Source organism: Octopus sinensis, linkage group LG13 (genome assembly GCF_006345805.1).
Source record: "Octopus sinensis linkage group LG13, ASM634580v1, whole genome shotgun sequence".
NCBI lineage: Eukaryota > Metazoa > Mollusca > Cephalopoda > Octopoda > Octopodidae > Octopus > Octopus sinensis.
The window spans coordinates 47,509,105-47,531,725 of record NC_043009.1 but is presented as its reverse complement, the minus strand read 5'-3'; the positions used below and the strand labels follow the sequence as shown (position 1 = coordinate 47,531,725).

Below are 22,621 nucleotides of genomic sequence, written 5' to 3'. Positions count from 1 at the left end.
TTTCTTCTCCGCCTCTTCTTCTTCTTTCTTCTTTTTCCCCTTCTTTCTTCTTCTCTTCTTCTTTCTTCTTCTTCTCTTCTTCTTCTTCTTCTTCTTCTTCTTCTTCTTCTTCTTCTTCTTCTTCTTCTTCTTCATCATCATTTTCATCACTTAAAATCCTTGACCAAGAATTTTATACACAACCCACCCACAATTAAAATTGCTTCATCTTATTTATTCTGCATCTGAATATTTTAGCACTGGTCAAGACACAATGCCTTTACCTTTTACTTCTTTCGATCATAAGACTTCAGCCATGCTGGAGCACCAACTTAAAGGGTTTACTTGAACAAATCCACCTCAGAACATTCAGTTTTTTTAAGTCTGGTACTTATTCTGTCGGCCCTTTTGCCGAGTTGTGGGGACATAAATGAGCTAACACTAGTTGTGAAATGGTGAGGAGACAAACACACACGCACATATGGGCACACATACACACACATGCACTCTCTCTCTCTCTGTGGATAACCATGTTGTACCTCATCTATAGCAAGACACCTATTTCTGTTTCACTACTTCTCTGTTACACTCTAACCTTTCATCATCCGATACTGGGTCACCTCCTTTAATGCCCCCTCTGTTGCGGCAAGATACCTGTTTCTGTCTCTTTGTCACATTCTAACCTTTCATTCTCTGACACAAGTTACCCTCCTCAAATACCCTGCCCCTCTCATAATTCCTTGTCTTGCAAGTTACTTGGTTACCCTGCCAGTGTTGGTGCCATGTTAAAACCATCCAGTCCACACTGTAACATGGTTGGTGTCTGGAAGGGCATCCAGCTGTAAAAATCATTCCAAAACTAACCTCACCTGTGCTGGTGCCACATAAAAAGCACTGAGTCCACTTTGCAGAGTGGTTGATGTTAGGAAGGGCATCCAGCAGTAAAATCTCTGCCAAAACTGATACAGTAGCTTAGGGTAGTTTTTCTACCTGGCCAGCTCCTGTCAACTGTCTTACCCTTGCTTGCATGGAAGATGGACATTAAATGCTGCTACTGATGATGATGATATATGTTTATAAATATAAATAAATTCACACTCAAAGTATTGGTCAGCCCTGGGGTATAATAAAAAGACAATTGCCCAAGATGTTGTGTTGTGGTTCTAAATCTGAAATCATGTATTTTACTGCTTTTGTTGGTACATTTTTCCTCTTCTTTCTACTTAAATTCTGGTTTCCAGTTTTGGTGAAATGTTGCTAAGCATTTGAGCATTTTACATGGTGTGTTAATGGTTCTGCCTGTTCATCACCTTATAATATTGGTTTTAAATTTTGGCACAAGGCCAGCAATTTTGGGGTAAGGAGTAAGTCAATTTACACTGACCCCCCCCCCCCCAGTGCTTAACTGGTACTTTATTTCATAATATTTGCCATTGATGGCATTACAAAGAGTAGCTTGCGGGCTGGACAGAAACATTAATGAGATGAATGATGAGAAAAATGATAATAATGGGAGAAGACAAAAAACACCTGCCGATTTTTTGCTTCTCTAATACATTATTCTTTTTTTTAAAAAAAACAAAATGAGGTATTAAACCTCTTACTTTAGTTTATTACAAATTTTCTTTTATCTTTCTATAAAAAGAACACGCAAAAATGAGGCAATAAACCTCTTACACAAACTGAGACACCAAGTCTCTTCAACCATCCCTTGTCAATTCTCTTGCCACCTGCTTAACTGGTTGGTACTTATTTCTCTTGCCACCAGTGCTTAACTGGTACTTATTTTATCAACTCCCAAAAGATGAAAGGCAAAGTTGTCCATGGCAGCAGTTAAACTCAGAACATAAAAACAAACAAAATGCCGCTAAACATTTTGCCTGGTACAGTATCGATTCTTTCAGTTCATCACTTCCTTCTTACCTAAATATCGGTTTCAAATTTTGGCACAAGGCCAATAATTTCAAAGGAGGAGTCATGTCAAATACACCGACACCAGTGCTCTACTGGTACTTATTCTATTGACCCCAAAAAGATGAAAGGCAAAGTTAACCTCAACGGAATTTGTACTCAGAACATGAAGACAGACGAAATGCCACTAAGCATTTTGCCTGCCACAATAATGATTCTACCAGCTTGCCACCTTCTTCCTACCTAAATATTACAAGCAGTTATTCATTCCAAAGATAGCAAATTTACAACTCTTTAACCACCAAATAAAACTACATTTATCTCATTCATTATCCTCATTTCTTCTCTATTCAAAGAGGACCCCATGTTCCTACGGAGCTATATCATTGTAAATACAAACTGTCTTCCATAAAGTCTAAAGTCAAGTTACTTCAACAGTAAACACCATTAGAGTCTATTCTAATCAGAGTTCTTAAATAAATAAAAACCACATGGTGCTTGTTAAAATTCTAATTTAGCAATCTATGTTTAAAATATAATTGCTAAACAATAAATGAATTTTCTGGAGTTAATGTGTATGGAATTAGAATTTGTAGAGTTACAATGTAGTTGAATTTTATTTAACAATGAAATTTAGGCACCAGTGTGACTGGGTGGTATACCAGCATATATCAGTGGAGGTGCATGGTTTAGTAGGTAGGGTGTTGGAATCATAAGTTTGTGGTTTCAATTCCTGGCCTGGGTGATGCACTGGGGTCTTGAGTAAAGCACTTCATTTCCTGTTGCTCCAGTCCACTCAGCTGATAAAAAGGAGTAATCCTGTGAAAGACTGGCATCGTGTCCAGGAAGAAATATATACATTAGAGAAAGCAGGAAACTGGACCTATGTTCCTTACAGAGTAATGTGGACTATGACTGTTGTTGTTGTTGTTGGTGGTGGTGGTGGTGACAACGACAATTGTGTATGTACATATGTGTGGGTCTGAATGACACTAGTGGGATTAAAGCAAGACCCTGCTGGATTCCCCACAGTTTCCATCCACCAAATTCTGTTTGCAAGGCTTTTTGACTCTTACCCTAGGCAACACATGATAGGACTGAACACAAAGTTACGTAGTTGCTGAAAAGAACTTCTTAGCTGCACAGCCTCACTTAAACAGAAAGTCTGAATGTATATATGTGTGAATATTAAAATGATGACAGTGATGACGTGTGTGTGTGTCTGTCTGTGGTGTGTGATCATGTGTCTATTTACTTTACTAAAAGTAAAGTTCTATTATTGGGATTATAACCTTTATGAAGTTTTAATGAAGTAATTATGGCTATTGAAGAAGTTTATAGTTACTGTCTTTAATTTTATAACATTTCTCTCACTCTAAATGACATTACATTTCAATTGAAATTAGAATCCAGGAGTGGAGATTCACTAGCATATTAGCATATGTGTATATTAACCTATTTTGGGGCTGTTTTCTTTTTTTATTTTAGTTAATTTGACTTGACATCAATAAAGGCATAAATGTTCATGGACTTTATAAATGAACAAAATTATCACCGGAATTAATTAGCTAATGGTTGCAGATGTAGCTATGTGGTTTAAGACACTTGCCTTGCGACCATTTGATTTTTAATTTGAACTCACATTTCATAATACAATATTTTGAGTGAGTGTCCTCCATCCTTGCTCCAGGTTGTTCGAGTATTTCATGAGCGGGATGTGTTTAGACGGAAGGCATGGCTAAGTGGTTAAGAAGTTCGCTTCATAATCATATAATTTTGAGTTCAATCTCATTGTGTGGCACCTTGAGCAAGCATCTTCTACTAAAACTCTGTATCAACAAAAGCCTTGTGAACGGATTTGCTAAATGAAAACTCAAAGAAGTCCATTCAATATATTTATATATGTGTGTGTGTATGTGTGTGCATGATAATGCTTCAGCAAGTAGAATAGCATTAAAACCACAAATGGTAGAATAAATTATTATTTTGACCCGGAAACCCTAGGTAGCTGTCTTTACAAGATTTGTGCGTTTTTCATTATAAGATTTTATATCTTTTATCTGTTATCTTTTACCTGTTTCATTCATTAGACTGTGGTCATGCTAAGGCACAGCCTTGAATTTTTAGTCAAAAGAATCAACCCCAGTACTTATTTGTTAAGCCTGGTACTTGTTCTATAAGTCTCTTTTGCCAAACTGCTAAGTTACATGGACATAAACACATCAACACCGGTTATCAAGTGGTGGTGGGGGGACAAACACAGACACACACACACACATATATATATACATATATATGACGGCCTTCTTTCAATTTACGTCTACCAAATCCATTCACAAGGCTTTGGTCAACTCAAGGCTATAGTAGAAGACACTTGCCCAAGGTGCCACACAGTGGGACTGAATCCAGAACCATGTAGTTTGGAAGCAGGCTTCTTACCACACAGCCACTCTTACCACACAGCCACTCTTACCACACAGCCACTCTTACCACACAGGTGAGGGTTGATGACAGGAAGGGCATCTCTCACCCCTCTCATGCCTGCCCAATTTCTACCATTGTCACCTACTCTTCCCTATCTTCCCTACACATTATCTCTCAACACTTGTTCTTCTTAATCTTCATGCTCTCATCGATTCCCTATCTCTAACCATCTCCTACCCACTTATTCTTGCTACCTCTGCTCATCCATATTTCTTTCTCTCTTGTCCTCATTCACTTCATATCTTTAAGGTCCATCCCGACACCTCATTAGCACTATACTTTATCTCTTCCCACCTCCACTCCAGTCACTCCTTCCTTCTCTACTACAATGTGAATATCTTTGTAGCTCCCCTACAAGAAATTTGTTCTGTTCTATCCTGTTCTATTATACTTTAAACCGCCCGTCCCATACCATAAAGCTCCCCCACTCTCTACTGTAGTCCCAATCAGTCAAAGAAGATCTTAGTCTTTCAGGTTGCTATAGAGCCATAAAAAAGCAACACTACATGCTGTACAGTGATTGCCATTGGGAAGGGCACCCAGCCATGGAATCCATGCCAAAGCAGACGTTGGAGCAAAATGCTGTGAAACCATCCAATCCATGCTAATACGGAGCATGGATTTTAAATGATAATGGTTGCTTTACACTCACTCTTCCATGGTAACATGGATTGAACACAGTAATATATGAGGTTTGATCTAAAAGTATTTAAACTTGCTGTGGTAACAGAACTGTGCCACTTGGCACAGATTCTGTCATGCATGCATTCTAAGTTATAACTTCCTTGCTCTCTTCTCTTGTATAAGGATGAAAGGCAAAGTTGACCTCAGTAGAACTTGAACTCAGAACATATAGACGGACAAAATGCCACCAAGCATATTGCCTGACTCGCTAACAATTCTGCCATCTTGCCACCTTATTTAATTTTTTAATATGAGCTCTTTTAGGAAGGCAGCACACTAACATAATTATTAGCATGTTCAACAAAAGGGCGCTGAGTGTGGTCATCTTAGCAAGATCAGGTTTCAGATGCACAGGATCAAGAAAGATGGAACATTTTGAAAATGGTCTTAACAGGTGACAAATAGTGGGTCTGTGGCTATGACTCCAAAACCAATGCTCAGTCTTTTCAGTGAAAGACCTCCAACAAGATTTCATGGTGTTGAGGAAATCCCCAAGAATGCAACGAGGCAGCTTCTCAACATTTCAAAACAAGGAGTCCTAGGGATGCTTCCATCAATGGAAAGAATGCTGGATAAAATACATGGCTTCAGAAGGGGACAACTTCAAAGGATAAAGATGAATGCCAAATTGATGTTGTAGTTTTCCTTTTTATAGCACCAGTCCTGATACGCTTTGATCAGACCTCATACATCACATGCAATATTGATTGCTTAAGTAGCCATAAAGCAAAGCTTGTAAAAGAGAAATGAGATTGTGTGATGTTTATTCTTTTAACTAGTGATATCGATAATATGTGGGAAGTTGAAACATCTTTAAGAAAGAATTGATACATGTCTGTTTATTAAGCTCATTAGAAACTTTATGGAGCTTGCTTCATTATTAATTACTAAGTGAAATGGTTAGACATGAAGCATGAAATTAGGATCTAAAGTATTTTATTTGTCTCTAGTTGAAATATAAATAGTATTTCTTGTTAAGTGATTGTTATTAAAGATGCATCTCACTGTAAATTAACTTTTACTCATGCTACAGTTTTATAAGTTAGTTGAAAGAGAAGGTTTCTCAGAGATGGGTGAAGTTGAGGTAGTTGATGTTCAGTTCAAACATCTGTGAGTTGGAGTCTATTGGAAATATGTGGATGGAGAAGGTGTTCTTAATTATAAGGGAGAAAGAATGGTTAGTCCACATTACTCTTTAAGGAGCCAAGGATTGGTTTCTCTGGCGTATATATTCATCCCTGGATGGGATGCCAGTCCATTGAAGGATTACTCATTTTACCAGCTGAATGGACTGGAGCAATGTGAAATGAAGTGTTTTACTCAATAACACGACACACTGCTTGTTACGATCACCACAATATTACGATCATGAGTCCAATAGCCTAACCGCTAAGTCATGCACCTTCACAAGGGAGAAAGAACAGTGTGATGTATTTGTGTAAGATTTGGAAGAAAGGAAAGGTGAGCCTGGAAGGTGGAGGTATGCATCTAGTTAATTCAGAGGCCATTGTAGTGTTGCTAGAAGAGTGTTGTGTATTGCTTCATATGTAACAAGTGTGACATATAAGCTAGGTGTAGCAGTTGTAATTTTATGTTCTTGAAAAATAATTTTAGGTTGTCCTGTCTCATTAAAAGAGTTGAATTATCTATTTTCTAGAAATTAACTTAAACTTTTGACATCACTTTTCATTTGACACTTTTACATTCACTTTTTCATGTTACTTTTAGGAAGGTGGCACCCTGACTGAATTGTTAGAATGTCAGACATGCTCATTGGCATTTCCTCCACCTTTATGTTCTGAGAATTTTTGCCTTTCATTTTTTCAAGAATGTTAAAATAAGAACCAGTTGAGCACTGAGGTCAGTGTTATCAACTAGACCTCCACCCTAAAATTTCAGGCCTTGTATCTATAGTAGAAAAGAATATCAGGTTTTTTCTTACTACTTTATATTTTTTCTTCATACAAACATTGATCGCTATACCAAATTTTGAACCTTTGCCTAAAATTTGATATACTTATCAATGAAGCAAAGTTTTTATAGCTGAATGTCTCTGTACCAGTAATGACTTTGGTTGTTAAGTCAGAATTAAATTTAGAGTTAGAAAAACAAATCGAGATATTGTATTGTACAGACAAGAATGTAATATTTCAAACACAGCATAGTTGTGAAACAGCAGAAAGAATGGGTATTATTATCCTTATGAAACAGAAAAAAATTGTCAACAAACAGCCACAGGATCCAAGTTATAATACCCAATCTTTCTACTGTTTTCAGGGTTATACTGCATTTGAATTATTACCTTTTTTTCTGTACAATACAATACACATTCAACTCCTCTAAAAAAAAGATAAAAGTTTGTTTACATATGTTGTTGCATTCCAAAGTGAGGTATTAAAATATTAAATACCTTAATATAAAGTGCAAACACACCATAGTTGTAATAGAATTTGAATTCCTGGCCTATAGTCCACTGCCTTAACCATACAGCCAGTTTACCTCCAAACTGAGTACCTCTGTAGATTTAAACATATGAGAGTATGTCTTTTTAATGGAGAGTACTGTAACCAAGGATGCGATAAAATGTGATTGAATTTTCACTCTGTCACACAATGTAGTGAGTTCCAGTTTGTCTTTATATGACTGAAATCACTGGAAATATTGTATGATGGCACACTGGTGTGCCATGAGATCTAGCTAGATGTGTCACAACAATAATAGCTATTACATTTCTTTTTTTAAAAAATGAAAGAGAAAAAAAAAACGGTAATTCTAAAAATAAATGCTTCTTAACTTAGCTTCATTTATTAAATAGACTGGCATAAGTACTTGATAATTTTCTGTAGTTTAAAATATTTATTGCTAAAGACTAAACTATATGAATAACATTTTTTAATACAATTTTTTTTGTTTCTTTTTTTACTTTATGCACAGAGTCTATCAGTGCACAAAGTACACCAATATATTTTCATTTGTTCTGAAGTATACTTCTTGTAAAAAAGAAAAAAAAATGAAAGAAGTTTGTGAACCATTGCTTTAAATGTTTTCATAGAATCATCACTGGATCGATGTTTAATATGACAGAGATAAGCAGGAAAGTCTTCCTTCTGTTGAGAACGTCAATTTTTAGAAATATTATTGACTGTAGTTCCTCAATTACTAGTTTTATTGTAGTTTCATAGCCATACTAGAACTATTTTGTCCCTGATGATTTCTATGATGCTTCACTTGAGCAGTGTAGTAAAATAGACCATATGATGTGCATGGTTAATTTTTAACTGAAGTAATTCTCTGGAAAATTGAATCATAAAATTGCTATTTGCTTGCAAAATGCTGAGAAGACATTATTTAATGAAAGATAAGGAAGTTAAAAGGAGCGACATAGAAATTTAGATATGTTTTTCTAGAAGCCATTGAAGCTAATGCAGCAAGATAAAGATTTTCTAAATATCTGCAGAATAATAGATTTTCCAGTACACTGGATGCATATTTGATAAAGTCATGTTCTTCAGTGATTCAATGGCTTAAGGAGCATTTGATTCTCTGAAACCTTCAAGAGGCTATCTTTGAAGGTTATTAAATTTTCTGCTATAAAAGATAGCTCATCTTTTAGAAACACAAAAATAAATTCTCTGGGTTCTTCTCATTTGTGTACATATTTGAAGTATCATTTCTAATTGATATTTTACTTAATTATAATTGGTTTTTGAGTGTCATTTTAGTTAATAGATGTCAATATATCTAATGCCAGGCAAAATACTTTGCAACATTTCGTCCATCTTTACATTCTAAATTTAGATTCTGAGGTTGACTTTGCCTTTCATCTTTTTTTTTTGGGGGGGGGGGTCAATAAAATAAAACCAGTTGAGCACTAGGGTCAATGTAATCAACTTAGTCCTACCCCTGAAATTTCTGGCCTTGTGCCAAAATTTGAAAACAATATGTGCAATGCTTATATTTGGTGAATCTTACTCATGTAAAACTATCTGCCTTGGTGTATATAGCTACTGTGGATAAGTTCACTTCATAGATGCATGGTTCCAGACTTTTTCTACAGTAACCATGGGTTGGTCAGTACTTTGTGAGTGGAATTTGGTAGATAAAAACTACAGAAGTCAATTGTATATATATTTATGTGGATATCTATCACCAATGTATAATGATAAAGGATATAAATAAAAGCAAGAAAACTGAGAAGTCAGTGCATTCCAAATGAATTCTCTTGTGATATTTGTTAGCACTGAATTATACAGACGGTCTCTTGTGACTGTCACCATTGAGAATGCAACAGACCGGTAATTAGCCCATTTGAAACATGAAACTAATTATGTTATTGTTCACAGACTGTGATATAAATAAATAAATATACAAGCCACAAAGGATGGACAGGTTATTTATGTTTGGTTTATAATTCTAAAACAAACAGCTGTAATTTTGTAGGATGTATATTAAATAATAAATTAGTCATAGGTTTGGTAAAGAAGATATTTTAATGTTTCGGACACGTCACAGAAACACCATTCATCTTCTCCATCCGCTATTCCAGGAAGAGTTGTCAGAGTAGAGTCCTCAGATGCTTCCTCCATAGGGCCCTTTTCTAAAGCAGCTGTCATTAGACTTCCTGGCTGGATTCCCAAGCATGACTAACTGAGACTATGGTTATTATCCAATCACCCTATTCTTGGTCTATTCCCTAAGTCTTCTGCTGGTTGGCTCAGCTTGAAGAATTCTTCTTGAAAATTGTTCCTGCAACATTCTGTGACTTCCCAATGCTGAAAAGTACTAGCATGACTTGGAGAGACTCCTGATCTCGGAGCTGCACCTTGTCAAGTAATGTTTGGAGGAATCCCATTTCACAGACCTTTGCAGGAACCCCATTTCAGCCACTTGAATTTGCAATTGTACTCTTTTGGTCATTCCTCTACCATTCAGAACAAATCATTTAGACTGTTTTACTTGAAAATATTTCTAGGATGAAAGATATTGTTGTCCAAATTTTCCTTCTAATCTAAAGATTTTTAGCATGGCAGGAATCACATAAAATATGGTTATATTATCATTTTTTTTTTATAAACAAGGCGCAGGAGTGGCTGAGTGGTAAGTAGCTTACTAACCAACCACATGGTTCCGGGTTCAGTTCCACTGTGTGGCATCTTGGGCAAGTGTCTTCTGCTATAGCCCCAGGCCGACCAATGCCTTGTGAGTGGATTTGGTAGACGGAAACTGAAAGAAGCCTGTCGTATATATGTATATATATATGTGTGTGTGTGTTTGTTCCCCTAGCATTGCTTGACAACCAATGCTGGTGTGTTTACGTCATCGTCACTTAGCAGTTCGGCAAAAGATATCGATAGAATAAGTACTGGGCTTACAAAGAATAAGTCCCGGGGTTGATTTGCTCGACTAAAGGCGATGCTCCAGCATGGCCACAGTCAAATGACTGAAACAAGTAAAAGAGTAAAAGAGTAAGCCTGTACTAGAATAATAAAGATTAATAAAGCTGTTCCATTCTTCAAACTAGGCACAAGGTCTTTTTGGTTTTTTGTTAGAAATTCATAGTTGACTGAATTGAGCCCTGTATATTACTGGTATTTATTTTATCAATTCAAAACAGTTTCAAAGCACAGATGTTGCTGAAGAATTCCACTCTGCTCAGTCCCCTTCTATCACCTGTCTTGTTTAATTAAACTGTACCCTTTATAGCATTCTGTATACTTTACTTAACATTGATATACTGTAAAATAAACTTTTTGTCTGCTACTGATCTATTTCGGTGCTTTTTAGCGCTGTACCTCTGTATGAGATGCTTTTCTGGCTTCCTGCAGTATATCCATGTTAAGTAAGATATACAAAATGCTATTTTAAACTAATACTGTTTCCATTGCTAATTACAAATTATTATCTTTATCTTTTGCTATTCACTTTATGATTGATCTTCTCTAATCTATGATCTGCTTCTGATTACATATTTTATGTATTTATATATTTTTATTTGAACCAACAAACCTTTATTATGTATCAAACTCAAGCCATTTCATGCACACCCTTTCAGTTGAACCCTAAGCATATATATTTGATTTCAACTCAAGCCTATATGCATCATGTAACATGTACCTCAACACATCATTTACACTTCTGTAACACTACATTATAAACTTAAACAAGGTAGTCTCTACATGGTTTCTCAACCTATTAGAAATAGCAGCCAAATCACTTCCAAATCACACTAAACTATCGTAAAAAGCAAACAGGCACATTTGATAATGTAGTCCTTGGTACACAATGTCTAAAATATAGGGTAAAGTGGTCAAGCTGGAAAGCCTTTGTTTATAGATATACTCTGTCAGAAGTTAAGAACTAAGTTACAACAATAGCAACCTCTTAACGGTCAAGCCAAAAGAAGGCAGGGTCACCATGTACTCACTTGGCCAGCTAGAAATAGCTACCAAATCTCCTTCAATGCACATCCTAACATCTTAGAAAAGGAAAATCACTGTAGATACTATCTGAAAAACTATGTGATGATCTTGTTTGGAACACTTTGATCAGAAGTTTCCTTAATCAGGGCTCATCTGGTGGCCTAACAACAACACCTAAACAGGTTAACACTAACCTAAGCACATGTATATATTGCGACCAACTTCTAAACACCATGTAAAAACATCAGTCTGGTTACACAACTTAGTCAAAGAAAAGAATGAAATAAACTTAGGTTTGTTCATTTCATTCCAGGCTTAATCCATAAACAAACCATATGGTTAGTTTATGGATTTGGGTCTCAGGCAAGTGCCTTCTACTATAACCTTAGACTAATCAAAGCATTGTGAGTGGATTTGATTGACAGAAACTGAAAGGCCATCATAAATATGTGTGTGTGGGGGATGTATATGTGTGTGGTGGGATGTATATGTGTGTGTGTGCATGTGTTTGTGTGTGTGTGGGGTATGTATATGTGTGTGTGTGCATGTGTTTGTGTGTGGGGGGATGTATGTGTGTGTGTGTGCATGTGTTTGTGTGTGTGTGGGGGATGTATATGTGTGTGTGTGCATGTGTTTGTGTGTGGTGGGATGTATATGTGTGTGTGTGCATGTGTTTGTGTGTGTGTGGGGTATGTATATGTGTGTGTGTGCATGTGTTTGTGTGTGGTGGGATGTATATGTGTGTGTGTGCATGTGTTTGTGTGTGTGTGGGGTATGTATATGTGTGTGTGTGCATGTGTTTGTGTGTGGGGGGATGTATGTGTGTGTGTGTGCATGTGTTTGTGTGTGTGTGGGGGATGTATATGTGTGTGCATGTGTTTGTGTGTGTGTGGGGGTGTATATGTGTGTGTGTGCATGTGTTTGTGTGTGTGTTTCTCTTTCTCTCTCTCTCTCTCTCTCTCAGTGTTTGTCCCCCATCACAATCACTGTTGGTTTGATTACCAATAGAATAAGTACCAGGCTTTAAAGCATAACCAGTGAAGTTGGTTCATTCAGCTAAATCCCCTTCAAGATGGCGTTCCAGCATGGCCCTAGTCCAATGACTGAAGCAAGAAAAAGATAAAAGATAAAACTGTGTCTATCACCTTTCTGTACAGTAAATCTATATTATATCTATACCCCAAGTTTCTTAGCACCAGGTCAGCCCTCATTGAGAAAGCCTCTGATCAAATATATTCCAGTCATGCCCATCCCATATTTTTATGTGTCGTGAACTATTTTGTCCAATGTGTTCTTCCTTTCCTTGGGGGTAATCTGTAAGAGATTTGTCTGCTATTTCTAGTCGGTCCACCAGGTGGTTTCTTCATTGTTTATTGTCTATATTATAGCTAAACTATGTAATATACAATAGGATCCTTAGTATATCTATTGTTAATATGTACTGACGACTATAAATATGGCATATGTACATTATACTATGATCATGATGACTACACAATGTAAGATTAAGTCTATATTATGTAACTAAAGATTATATTTACACTTTACTATATTTGCACTACAGAACAGCTTCACAACCATGTCATGTAAATTCTAAATTTGTTAATATACATCATTAAGAAAATCTTTGTTTAAAAGAATTCCTATAGAATTCCAATATTTAAAATTTACTATTATTGCCATTCTCTTAATTTTCCAATTGTTCTCTCTCTCTTTCTGCAGACAAACGCCGCTTATAAGCGGTTAAAATCTCAGGCGATGGGCACGGACAATAAAAGAGACGCTGCAGTTCTTCAGCTCTGTGGTAAGTATGAATAGTTTAACTCTTGAATGGCAGGTAAGGGTTGCATGGATGTGTGTACTAAATGGGCAAAAAAAACACCCAAAAAAAACAGGGTAATTTTTGCAATAATTTTCACTTTAACCCTTTAGTGTTCAGATTACTCTGTTAAATGTAATACTTTTTCACTCAAATTGTTTTGAATTACTCATGCATTGTCTTACAGCTTTGAGGTTTCAATGATGTGATTGCTTATTTTTAGAATGTCAATGTAGGTTAGGTGTGAGTGGTTAGATATGGCTAGTTCAAATATAAAACAAGTAGAATATCTGGACCAGATGTGGCCGGTTTAAACACTAAAGGGTTAAATAAGTACAAAATTTTCACTTTCCTTTGCATCTGACATGATCGTAAATTCATATGAGATTCCCACATTGTTGTCAAACTAGATATATAAATGGAGAAACATCAGTGCATTTTTTCCATCCAGAGATCGTTGAAGCATTGTGTGGTTCTCTGCTATTTAGAATATCTTCATCACTCTTTGTATTTTCCATTTGTGACTTGACTTCTCCCATTGATAGGGGCTGCTTACACATAGACACATTTGATAAAGTAGACACTCAAACATTAATTGATGATAGATGTATCCATGTAAAATTTTTGAAACATTAACTGATGGTGTTCACCATTCTCTAATGAAACATCAATTGATGTCTGTCATTTAAAGGTTAAATATAACTTCATCAAGCTGTTAGACAGGTTATTTAAAATTTAATTTACAGACAGCATGGGGTCATATCACCAAGCCATGTTAGCTCTAAGCTTCACAAATATATTAAATGGAGAAAGAAAAGAATGATAAGATCCATAGGCATTGCTCTCTTTGCAACCACATGGTTTGGGATTTGGCCCCACTGTGTGGAACCTTGGGCAAGTGTCTTTTTATATTGTAGCCCCAAGCCAACCAATACCCCGTGAATTAATTTGGTAGACAAAATCTGTATGATCTGTATGGAAGCCTGTCATTTGTGCATGTGTGTGTCGTTGAATTGAAAGAGTTGTATTATATTCTCAATTATAGTATCTATTATTCCTAATGTGGTGACAGCACATACTCTGCACAGCTTTTTCTCACACACACACACATACATACACACATTCTTAGACCATCTATCTAGTAGACACACCTTCTTACATTTATCTATGAGACCATCTTTCTGGTTGACAACTGTTTGTGAGCCAGCCTGCTTTAAACACTGCTCAGTCATTGACCTGTCTTCTCTCATTTTGTCTGACTTTGTGTGTGTACGTGTGCATGCGTGCACATGTGTGTGTGTGTGTACGTGTGCATGCGTGCACATGTGTGTGTGTGTGTCTGTGTAGATGTTTACTCTCTGTGCACTTCACACGGAAAAAAGCTACTGAGCTATAAGTAATGAAGATTCTTGTCATTTCCCTACCACCAAATCATCCCCCAGCACTGCTCTTTCAAAGATGTACATAATGAGAGATCCCTTACTTGAAATGGGGTAGCAACAAGAAGGGCATCTGGCTGTAAAACAAAGCCTCAATAAAATATTTTCAGGCGTAGGCATGGCTGAGTGGTAAGTAGCTTGCTTACGAACCACATGGTTCCGGGTTCAGTCCCACTGTGTGGCACCTTGGGCAAGTGTCTTCTACTATGGCCTTGGGCCGACCAAAGCTTTGTGAGTGGATTTGGTAGACGGAAACTGAAAGAAGCCTGTCGTATATATGAGTGTGTATGTTTGTGTGTCTGTGTTTGTCCCCCCCAACATCACTTGACAACCAATGCTGGTGTGTTTACGTCCTTGTAACTTAGCGGTTCAGCAAAAGAGACCGATAGAATAAGTACTAGGCTTACAAAGAATAAGTCCGGGGGTCGATTTGCTCAACTAAAGGCGGTGCTCCAGCATGGCCACAGACAAATGACTGAAACGAGTAAAAGAGTAAAAGAGGTGAGGATGTGTGGTAAAAAGTTTACTTCCCAAACACATGGTTCTAGGTTCAGTCTCTCTGCATAGCACTTTGGGCAAATGTCTTCTACTATAGCCTTGCGGTGACAAAAGCCTTGTGAGTGGATTTAGTAAATGGAAAGTAAAAGAAGCCTGTTGTATAAATATCATCATCATTTGAAGTCCGCTTTCCATGCTGGCATGAGTTGGACAGTTTGACAAGAGCTGGCCAGGTAAAGGATTGCATCAGATTTCTGTGTCTGTTTTGGCATGAATTTTATGACTGGATACCCTTACTAACACCAACCACCCTACAGAGGGAACTGAGTGCTTTTTATGTGGCACAAGCACAAGAAAGGTCAGTTTTGGCATGGTTTGTACTGCCAGGTACCCTTTCCAAACACCAACCACTTTACAGTGTGGACTGGATATTTTTTTACATAGCACCAGCACTGCAGGGTCACCAAATAACTTGCAAGACAAAGATCCTTTGAGAGGGGAGGGGGGGCATTGGAGGAGGTGATGTTGTGCCAGATGATGAGAGCTTAGAGTGTGACAGAGAGACAGAAACCGGTGTCTTACTGTAGAGGTACATGGTTATTTGGCCAGAGATAGAGAGGGAGATTTTGTCTCCTATCATTACATGAAAACTAGTGCTGGTTTGTTTACATCGCCATAACTTAGCAGACTGGTGGAATAAATACCAGGCCCCAAAATTAAGTATTGGGGTCTTACATTCAACTAAAACCCTTCAGGGAGTAGCCACAATCCATTAACTGAAACAATTCAAGATGAACTGACCAATGCTAGCATACAGAAATGAACATAAAAACGAATTTTCTAGACATTTATATAAACATTACGTCTACAGTTCTTTGGATTAGAGTTGAACTTAGAAACTTTCAGTACCCAGGTCATCTATAATTTTTTTACTAAAACACTATTAAAGAGAACAAGGGTGAGTGGATCTACTGTAAAGTTTTGTAAATTTCTTTCTAACACCTGTTACCTTTATCGTTTGTGTCTATTTCTATAATCATGTTGAAATTTATGTGAAGTTAAGAGAGTTTCTTCACAGCTCCTTGAGCAATTCTTTTTTTTTTACTGCATCTTCCAGCTGTGTGAGTGTAATGTGATACATGGAAAGTGTGTAAAATCTAATTGAAGGAACCATTCTTGTTATAGTGTAGCAGACTTAATTCACAAGGTTTAACATCATCTCTTGGCCATTGGACGCCTTTGATGCAAGCATTTGTGTTAGGTCTGTGGCCAAAGGATAAATTCCTCACTTCCATCCACCTGTTGCAGATGCCTTTAAAGTGGATCATAAGCATTGCCTGTCCTCTTCTGATGAGGCTGTTAAAGAAAATGATAATAAAAAAAAAATTAAATCAATTAGTCTTCTATTCTCATTAAATTATTAAGTCACTTGGGCGTATCAATATACAAGAAAAGTCTGAAATTACTCTCTTAATTTATTCTCTTGTGGTCACTCCACCTACTAGATATAACAGCCAACTCTTCCTCAAATTAAACCTCATCTTAAATATAAAAGACACATCGGATAATGTAGCCTTAGACACACTATGCCTGAAAAGAAAGACAGAATTATCGTGACTGGGTTGCCTTTTATCATATGTCTGCTTGATCAGGGCCTGACGTAGGGTCTAAACAAGTAACTATTAATAGATTGGATAATGTTATAAGATAAGATCAGATAAAAGATTTGCTTGAGTATGAATTCTGTAATGCCAATATCAGTCTAAGAAATCATCATCATCATCATTGCACTAACATTTTGTTATTATTATAGTGACCATGTTTACATTCTCTGCATTTCATGGATTCTTTTGTCCATTCTTATTTCCCGATGGGATATTTTCACAGTTATTGTGTTTATCATTCTGAGGAGTCTTTAAACTTATAATTGTTTTATATTTAACCACCAACAGTTTTCTTTACTATATTTTTTTTTTTTTTGTTATTGCTGCTCTTGTTGCATTCTTTGTCTTTTCTCTTATTGTTATCTTTGGAACTAAATTTGCTATGATTTTATAACATTCTGTCTGCTAAAGAAAATAAATAGCAAAAAAAAAACAACAAAAAAAAACATATTGTTTGAAGTTTGTATGTGATTGTTTTCAGAATAAATTATACATCAAGACTACTTAAACAGCATGGTGGGTAATAATCAGCTGTGTGTTGTATTTTAGTCAGAATTTTCCTATAATGATTCAGTTTTTTTTTAAAGATTGAAGATATTTTTGGATGAAGACTGGGGAAGATTTTGATAGATTAAAAATGACAGCATTCAGAGGAAGAAAAAAGTATTATCACAAATATTTTCATAAAATTATTTTATTTACTACTTATTTCTTCTTTTAGAGTACTTATTCCTTCTTTTTTATTTACTGTTTATTTTATGCTGGTTTAAAAAAAAAAATTTCTAGATTTATTGGTGGAGGGGGTGCAGTTTCTTCTTTAGCTTCTAATTCTACATATTTAATACTCTTTATTGTTATTTATTGCATATCACAGTCTAGAAATAATAATGCCTTTGTTTACTGATTCCCAATGAGGTAATCTCTGGTTCACTGTATTTCCGAGGGCAAGAGAACTTAGAGGATTTTGTTAAAAAAACACCAGGCTTTGTTTCCAATGTTTACGTCCATCCTTGATATATAATGATTTCAAATTTTAACATAAGACCAACAATTCTGAGGTAAAGTAGTCGTTAACATTGAATTCAAATTTCCGCCCAAGGCCAAAAATTTCGAAGGAAATTGACCACTGTGTTCAACTAGTGCTTATTTTATTGACCCTGAAAGAACGAAAGGCAAAGCCAACCTCAGCAGGATTTGAACTCAGAATGTAAAGACAGATGAAATGCTGCTAAGCATGTTGTCCAGTGTGGTAACGATTCTGCCAGCTCACCATCAATTACATAACCACAGTACTTAACCAAAAAGATGACCCCACCAAAAGATGAAAGGCAAAGTGACCCCAAAAAGATGAAAGGCAAAGTGAACCCCAGTGGAATTTCAGCTCAGAACATAATGAGTAGGAGAAATATCATAAAGCAATTTTTTCCACTGATTTAACAATTCTGCTAGCTTGCCTTCCCTGATATATAATGAAAACTAGAGGCATACATGCATCAATGACCTTTGTGCATTTGTTGTAGACACAGGCCTAGGCAAGATGTTTTCTGGAAGAATACCAGTTGCTCATACACATGTATCCTCTTTTAATGTCAAACAATACCCCTTCCTTGGAAAACAATGGTGGCTTGAAAACAAATATGGAACTTGTATCATCCTTGTTATTTCCATCAGAACGAGAGTCGGTGCAGAGACTGCAAAGCATCTCATCTTGTGTTCTTACAATTCTGTTGATTTGTTATTCTGGACTAGTACTCAATTTATCAGCCCCCAAAAGGATAGAAAGGAACAGTGAACTTGCAAGGATTTGAATTCAGAGTATTGAAAGGTGGCGCAAATACCACAAGGTATTTTGTTTGACTTTCTAACACCTGTATGAGTACATGTGCTGGAGGTGATAGTAGCATTTGTCTACATCCCTTTTAATCATTCCCAAAGTACTTATTTATTACAGGGATTCTCTTTGTTATCAATCCCCACATTCTGGTTATCTCTATTTCAAGATTTATATAATTGAATAATTTCTCCATTTCATTTAGAGTTACATTAGCATCTTCTTGGGCTGATGCTTTAATCAGAAAGCACTTCTTTTCCTGGCAGTGTTCAACGACAGTATCTGGATAATTTAAATTCGTCATGATCTCTTTGTTTGTGTAGATTAAAGAAATATACTATATCCCAGGCTGTAGTCATTTTGTCAGTCTCTTTTTTGCTATATGCATGTACCACATCTTTTCTGTCTGTTTGATCAGAGGAGCCAATTACTCATTAAATTACTGAGTACTTGGCTGAATAATCCATAAATGCTTATACCCTTAGTATAATCAATCCTCAGTCAGGATAAATATGACTCTGTATATAACAAAACTGGATATAATCCATTTCATTGGTTTTCATATAGTCTTTACCTGCATAATTTTACTCATAAAACAAATGACGATCATCATCAGTAGCAGCAGTACCACCACCACCACACACCATCTACATCATTACCATCATTTTCATCATCACCATCACCACCACCATCATTACAGTCATCACCATCATTATTATCATGTTTTCACCAGATCCATGCAATTTTTACTGCTCACCAGGTTTTCCCCCTGTGTTCCCTCTTTGTTCCTTCTGTGTCTGTGTGTTACATCTGTTTTTGTTTTGTTGTTCCTGGTGTAATTTTAGTGTTTGTTACGTAGAATATGGGAAACAAGAGATGTGTCATTTTGTTAGCTGTTGATTATGTTTCATTTGTGATTATGTGGGTTGTATTATGTGCTTTAGTGTCAGGTGCTGTGTAGGTTATTGGATGACACACCTGCAGAACATGAGTTCTTGATGGTGTGTTGGATATGTTATAGTATCGAGTATTGATTATGTTAGTCAATGTGTAATATATTTTGCGTGAGTTGTGTTATTTTATCATGTGACAGTTGTATAGTAAATATGTTGCATGGGTTGTGCAGAAATTTTAACTGTGAGAATTATGTTATTCAACAGAAAACATTTTGCATAGAATAGGGGTTCTACCTAACAGGGTTATTTTGTGGGATTGTATGCCCTACCATAAGTTTTATGGGGCTTTTTTTTTTACCAGACCTAGTCCTCTAATTATTCTTTTCTACTCTAGGCACAAGGCCCAAAATTTTGGGGGAGGGAGCCAGTCAATTATATTGATGCTAATATGCAACTGGTACTTAATTTATTGCCTCTGAAAGAATGAAAGGCAAAGTCGACCTTGGCAAAATTTGAACTCAGAATGTAGTGGCAGATGAAATACCACCAAGTATTTCGCCTGACATGCTAACACTTCTGCCAGCTCACTACCTTTGAAAAAACAAATATTCTTTTCTACTCTAGGCACAAGGCCCAAAATTTTTGAGGAGGGGGACAGCCAATTAGATTGGCCCTAGTACACAACTGGTACTCAATTTATCGACCCCCCCCCCCCCAAGGATGAAAAGCAAAGTCAACCTTGGCAGAATTTGAACTCAGAATGTAGTGGCAGACAAAATACTGCTAAGCATTTCACCTGACGTGTTAACATTTCTGCCAGCTTGCCACCTTTAGTCCTCTAATTATTATTGATATTGCTTTCCCACTACACATTCTGCTTGTTTTCCATCATAACCCATTTTGCTACAAACTTACCTGAGACTGCACCTGGTTCTAAGATACACACTTCTTGTTTTAAATTGAATTAAATTAAACTCTTACATTATAAATTTAAGTGAATTTAATTCAAAATACCAGCTTAATAATAACTAAATTACTTCACTAAATTCTTCATTAATTTGAAAATTAATTGAAACAAAGCGAAATGTATTTTAATAAAAATGCAAAAAGTGCACCTCATCTAGCACAAAAAAGGTTAACATTAGTTTCACAATGCCATTCTGGCAAATAAACTGGTTGAGAAAGATTGAGATATTTATCAGAGAACAGAGGTTTTTGCTCATCTCCTTGGTAGTTATCTCTGGATGGTTTACGTTGCTCTACATGTAAGTCTGCACAAGCAATATCCCGATTAAGTCTGGCCAAATTTGGTGTATTCCTCTACCAGTTCTCTGTTTTCATGTTGAAGTCTTAGCATATTACTAACAGTTCATAACTGCCAAGACAGTCATGTCTGTGGTTATACTCTGGTTTTGCAAGGACTGAGTAGCTAGAAATGGTGGGGTCAGTTGTTCCATTCTGTTGTTTGCATTGCCTACTCAAGGTGTTAATTTTGTGTTTCATTATTTAAATGTGCCTAATCACATATAACTATATAACTATCAATATATATATATAATACAAAATGGGACAAGAACGCAAAACATCCGGACAGTTAGGTGATACAAAAATGGGACAACAAAGCATCCAAATAGACAATACAAAGAAAACAAGGACGGGTCATTTGAAATTTTCTTTCCTCAGTCAAATACCAGATTATCTTCGCAATTTTGGCTGATTATATATATATATGTGTGTGTATTTCAAAATGTGACTGTGTGTGTACTGTTGGCGATTTTTTTATTCTGTCTTCCCTTCTCTGGATCTTTCTTTCTCCTATGTTTCCGACGAAGAGCTCCGCTCGAAACATTAAACCCTCCTTCTTTCCTTCTTTCCTGAGCATCCAATAATACTATATTTGTTCCACGTCCTCGCGTTGTTGTGTTTTTTTGTGCTTTCTTGTTTGGATTAACTATAAATATATAAAGGGTAAAGACCCCTTCAGTCATGAGGGACTATGATATTCTGGCTTACTTAGACTCCATCAAGATTTGCAGAATCATTTTTCTCTTCATATTTTTCCTTAGAATATTCTGGAAATCTGTTCTGATTTCTCTCTCTCTCTCTCTCTCTCTCTCCCTCTCTCTCTCTCTCTCTCTCTCTCTCTCTTTCTCTCTCTCTCCCTCCTTCTTTCTCTCTCTCTCTCCCTCCTTCTTTCTCTCTCTCTCTCCCTCCCTCCTTCTTTCTCTCTCTCTCCCTCCTTCTTTCTCTCTCACTCCCTCCTTTCTCTCTCTCTCCCTCCTTCTTTCTCTCTCTCTCTCCCTCCTTCTTTCTCTTTCTCTCTCTCTCACACACAACTCTTTTCTGGTGTTTGATTAAATTGTTTCCTTATAAAACAAAAATTATTTGCTTTCGTCAAGTTTTCTTTATGCATCAATCAATTTCTAGTGAATCCCATAATCCATTTAGTCGTAGAGACATATAGCCCAGTCAGTCATATCAAATTGCCAACATCCAAACAGCTGTGCCTAATTGTCTCATTCCACTGATCAAGTTGCTGATCTGTGCTATCCAACTAACAGTATATGAACATATTTATGTAGGGCAGTGGTATATTATATATGTCTTAAAATTATCGCCATAGATTTTCTGTAGAAAATCAGTAAAGATAACTTTAAAAAGTAAATGAATCTCACTGCTAATACAAGTAAGGCTGAGTACTGACTCATAAGCTTATTAATGTACTTACTCTCTTTTACTCTTTTACTTGTTTTTTAGTCATTTGACTGTGGCTATGCTGGAGCACTGCCTTTAGTCAAGCAAATCGAGCCCAGGACTTATTCTTTGTAAGCCTAGTACATATTCTATTGGTCTCTTTTGCCAAACTGCTAAGTTACGGGGACGTAAACACACCACCATCGGTTGTCAAGCAATGCTAGGGAGACAAACACAGACACACAAACATATGCACACGCATACATACATATATATATATGCACACTTATATATGACGGGCTT

At 36.4% G+C, this 22,621-nt stretch overlaps 1 protein-coding gene across 3 annotated transcripts in view; it reads left to right on the top strand.

The window, feature by feature from the left end:
* The window catches only part of LOC115218295 (cGMP-dependent 3',5'-cyclic phosphodiesterase-like), a 614,814-nt gene that overhangs the window by 449,771 nt on the left and 142,422 nt on the right, over window positions 1–22,621 (top strand). For all 3 annotated transcript variants that reach the window (XM_036508346.1, XM_036508347.1, XM_036508348.1), the window contains one exon: window positions 13,200–13,281. In XM_036508346.1, coding sequence (XP_036364239.1) covers window positions 13,200–13,281 — 82 coding nt within the window. The remainder of the gene's footprint in view (window positions 1–13,199; window positions 13,282–22,621) is intronic.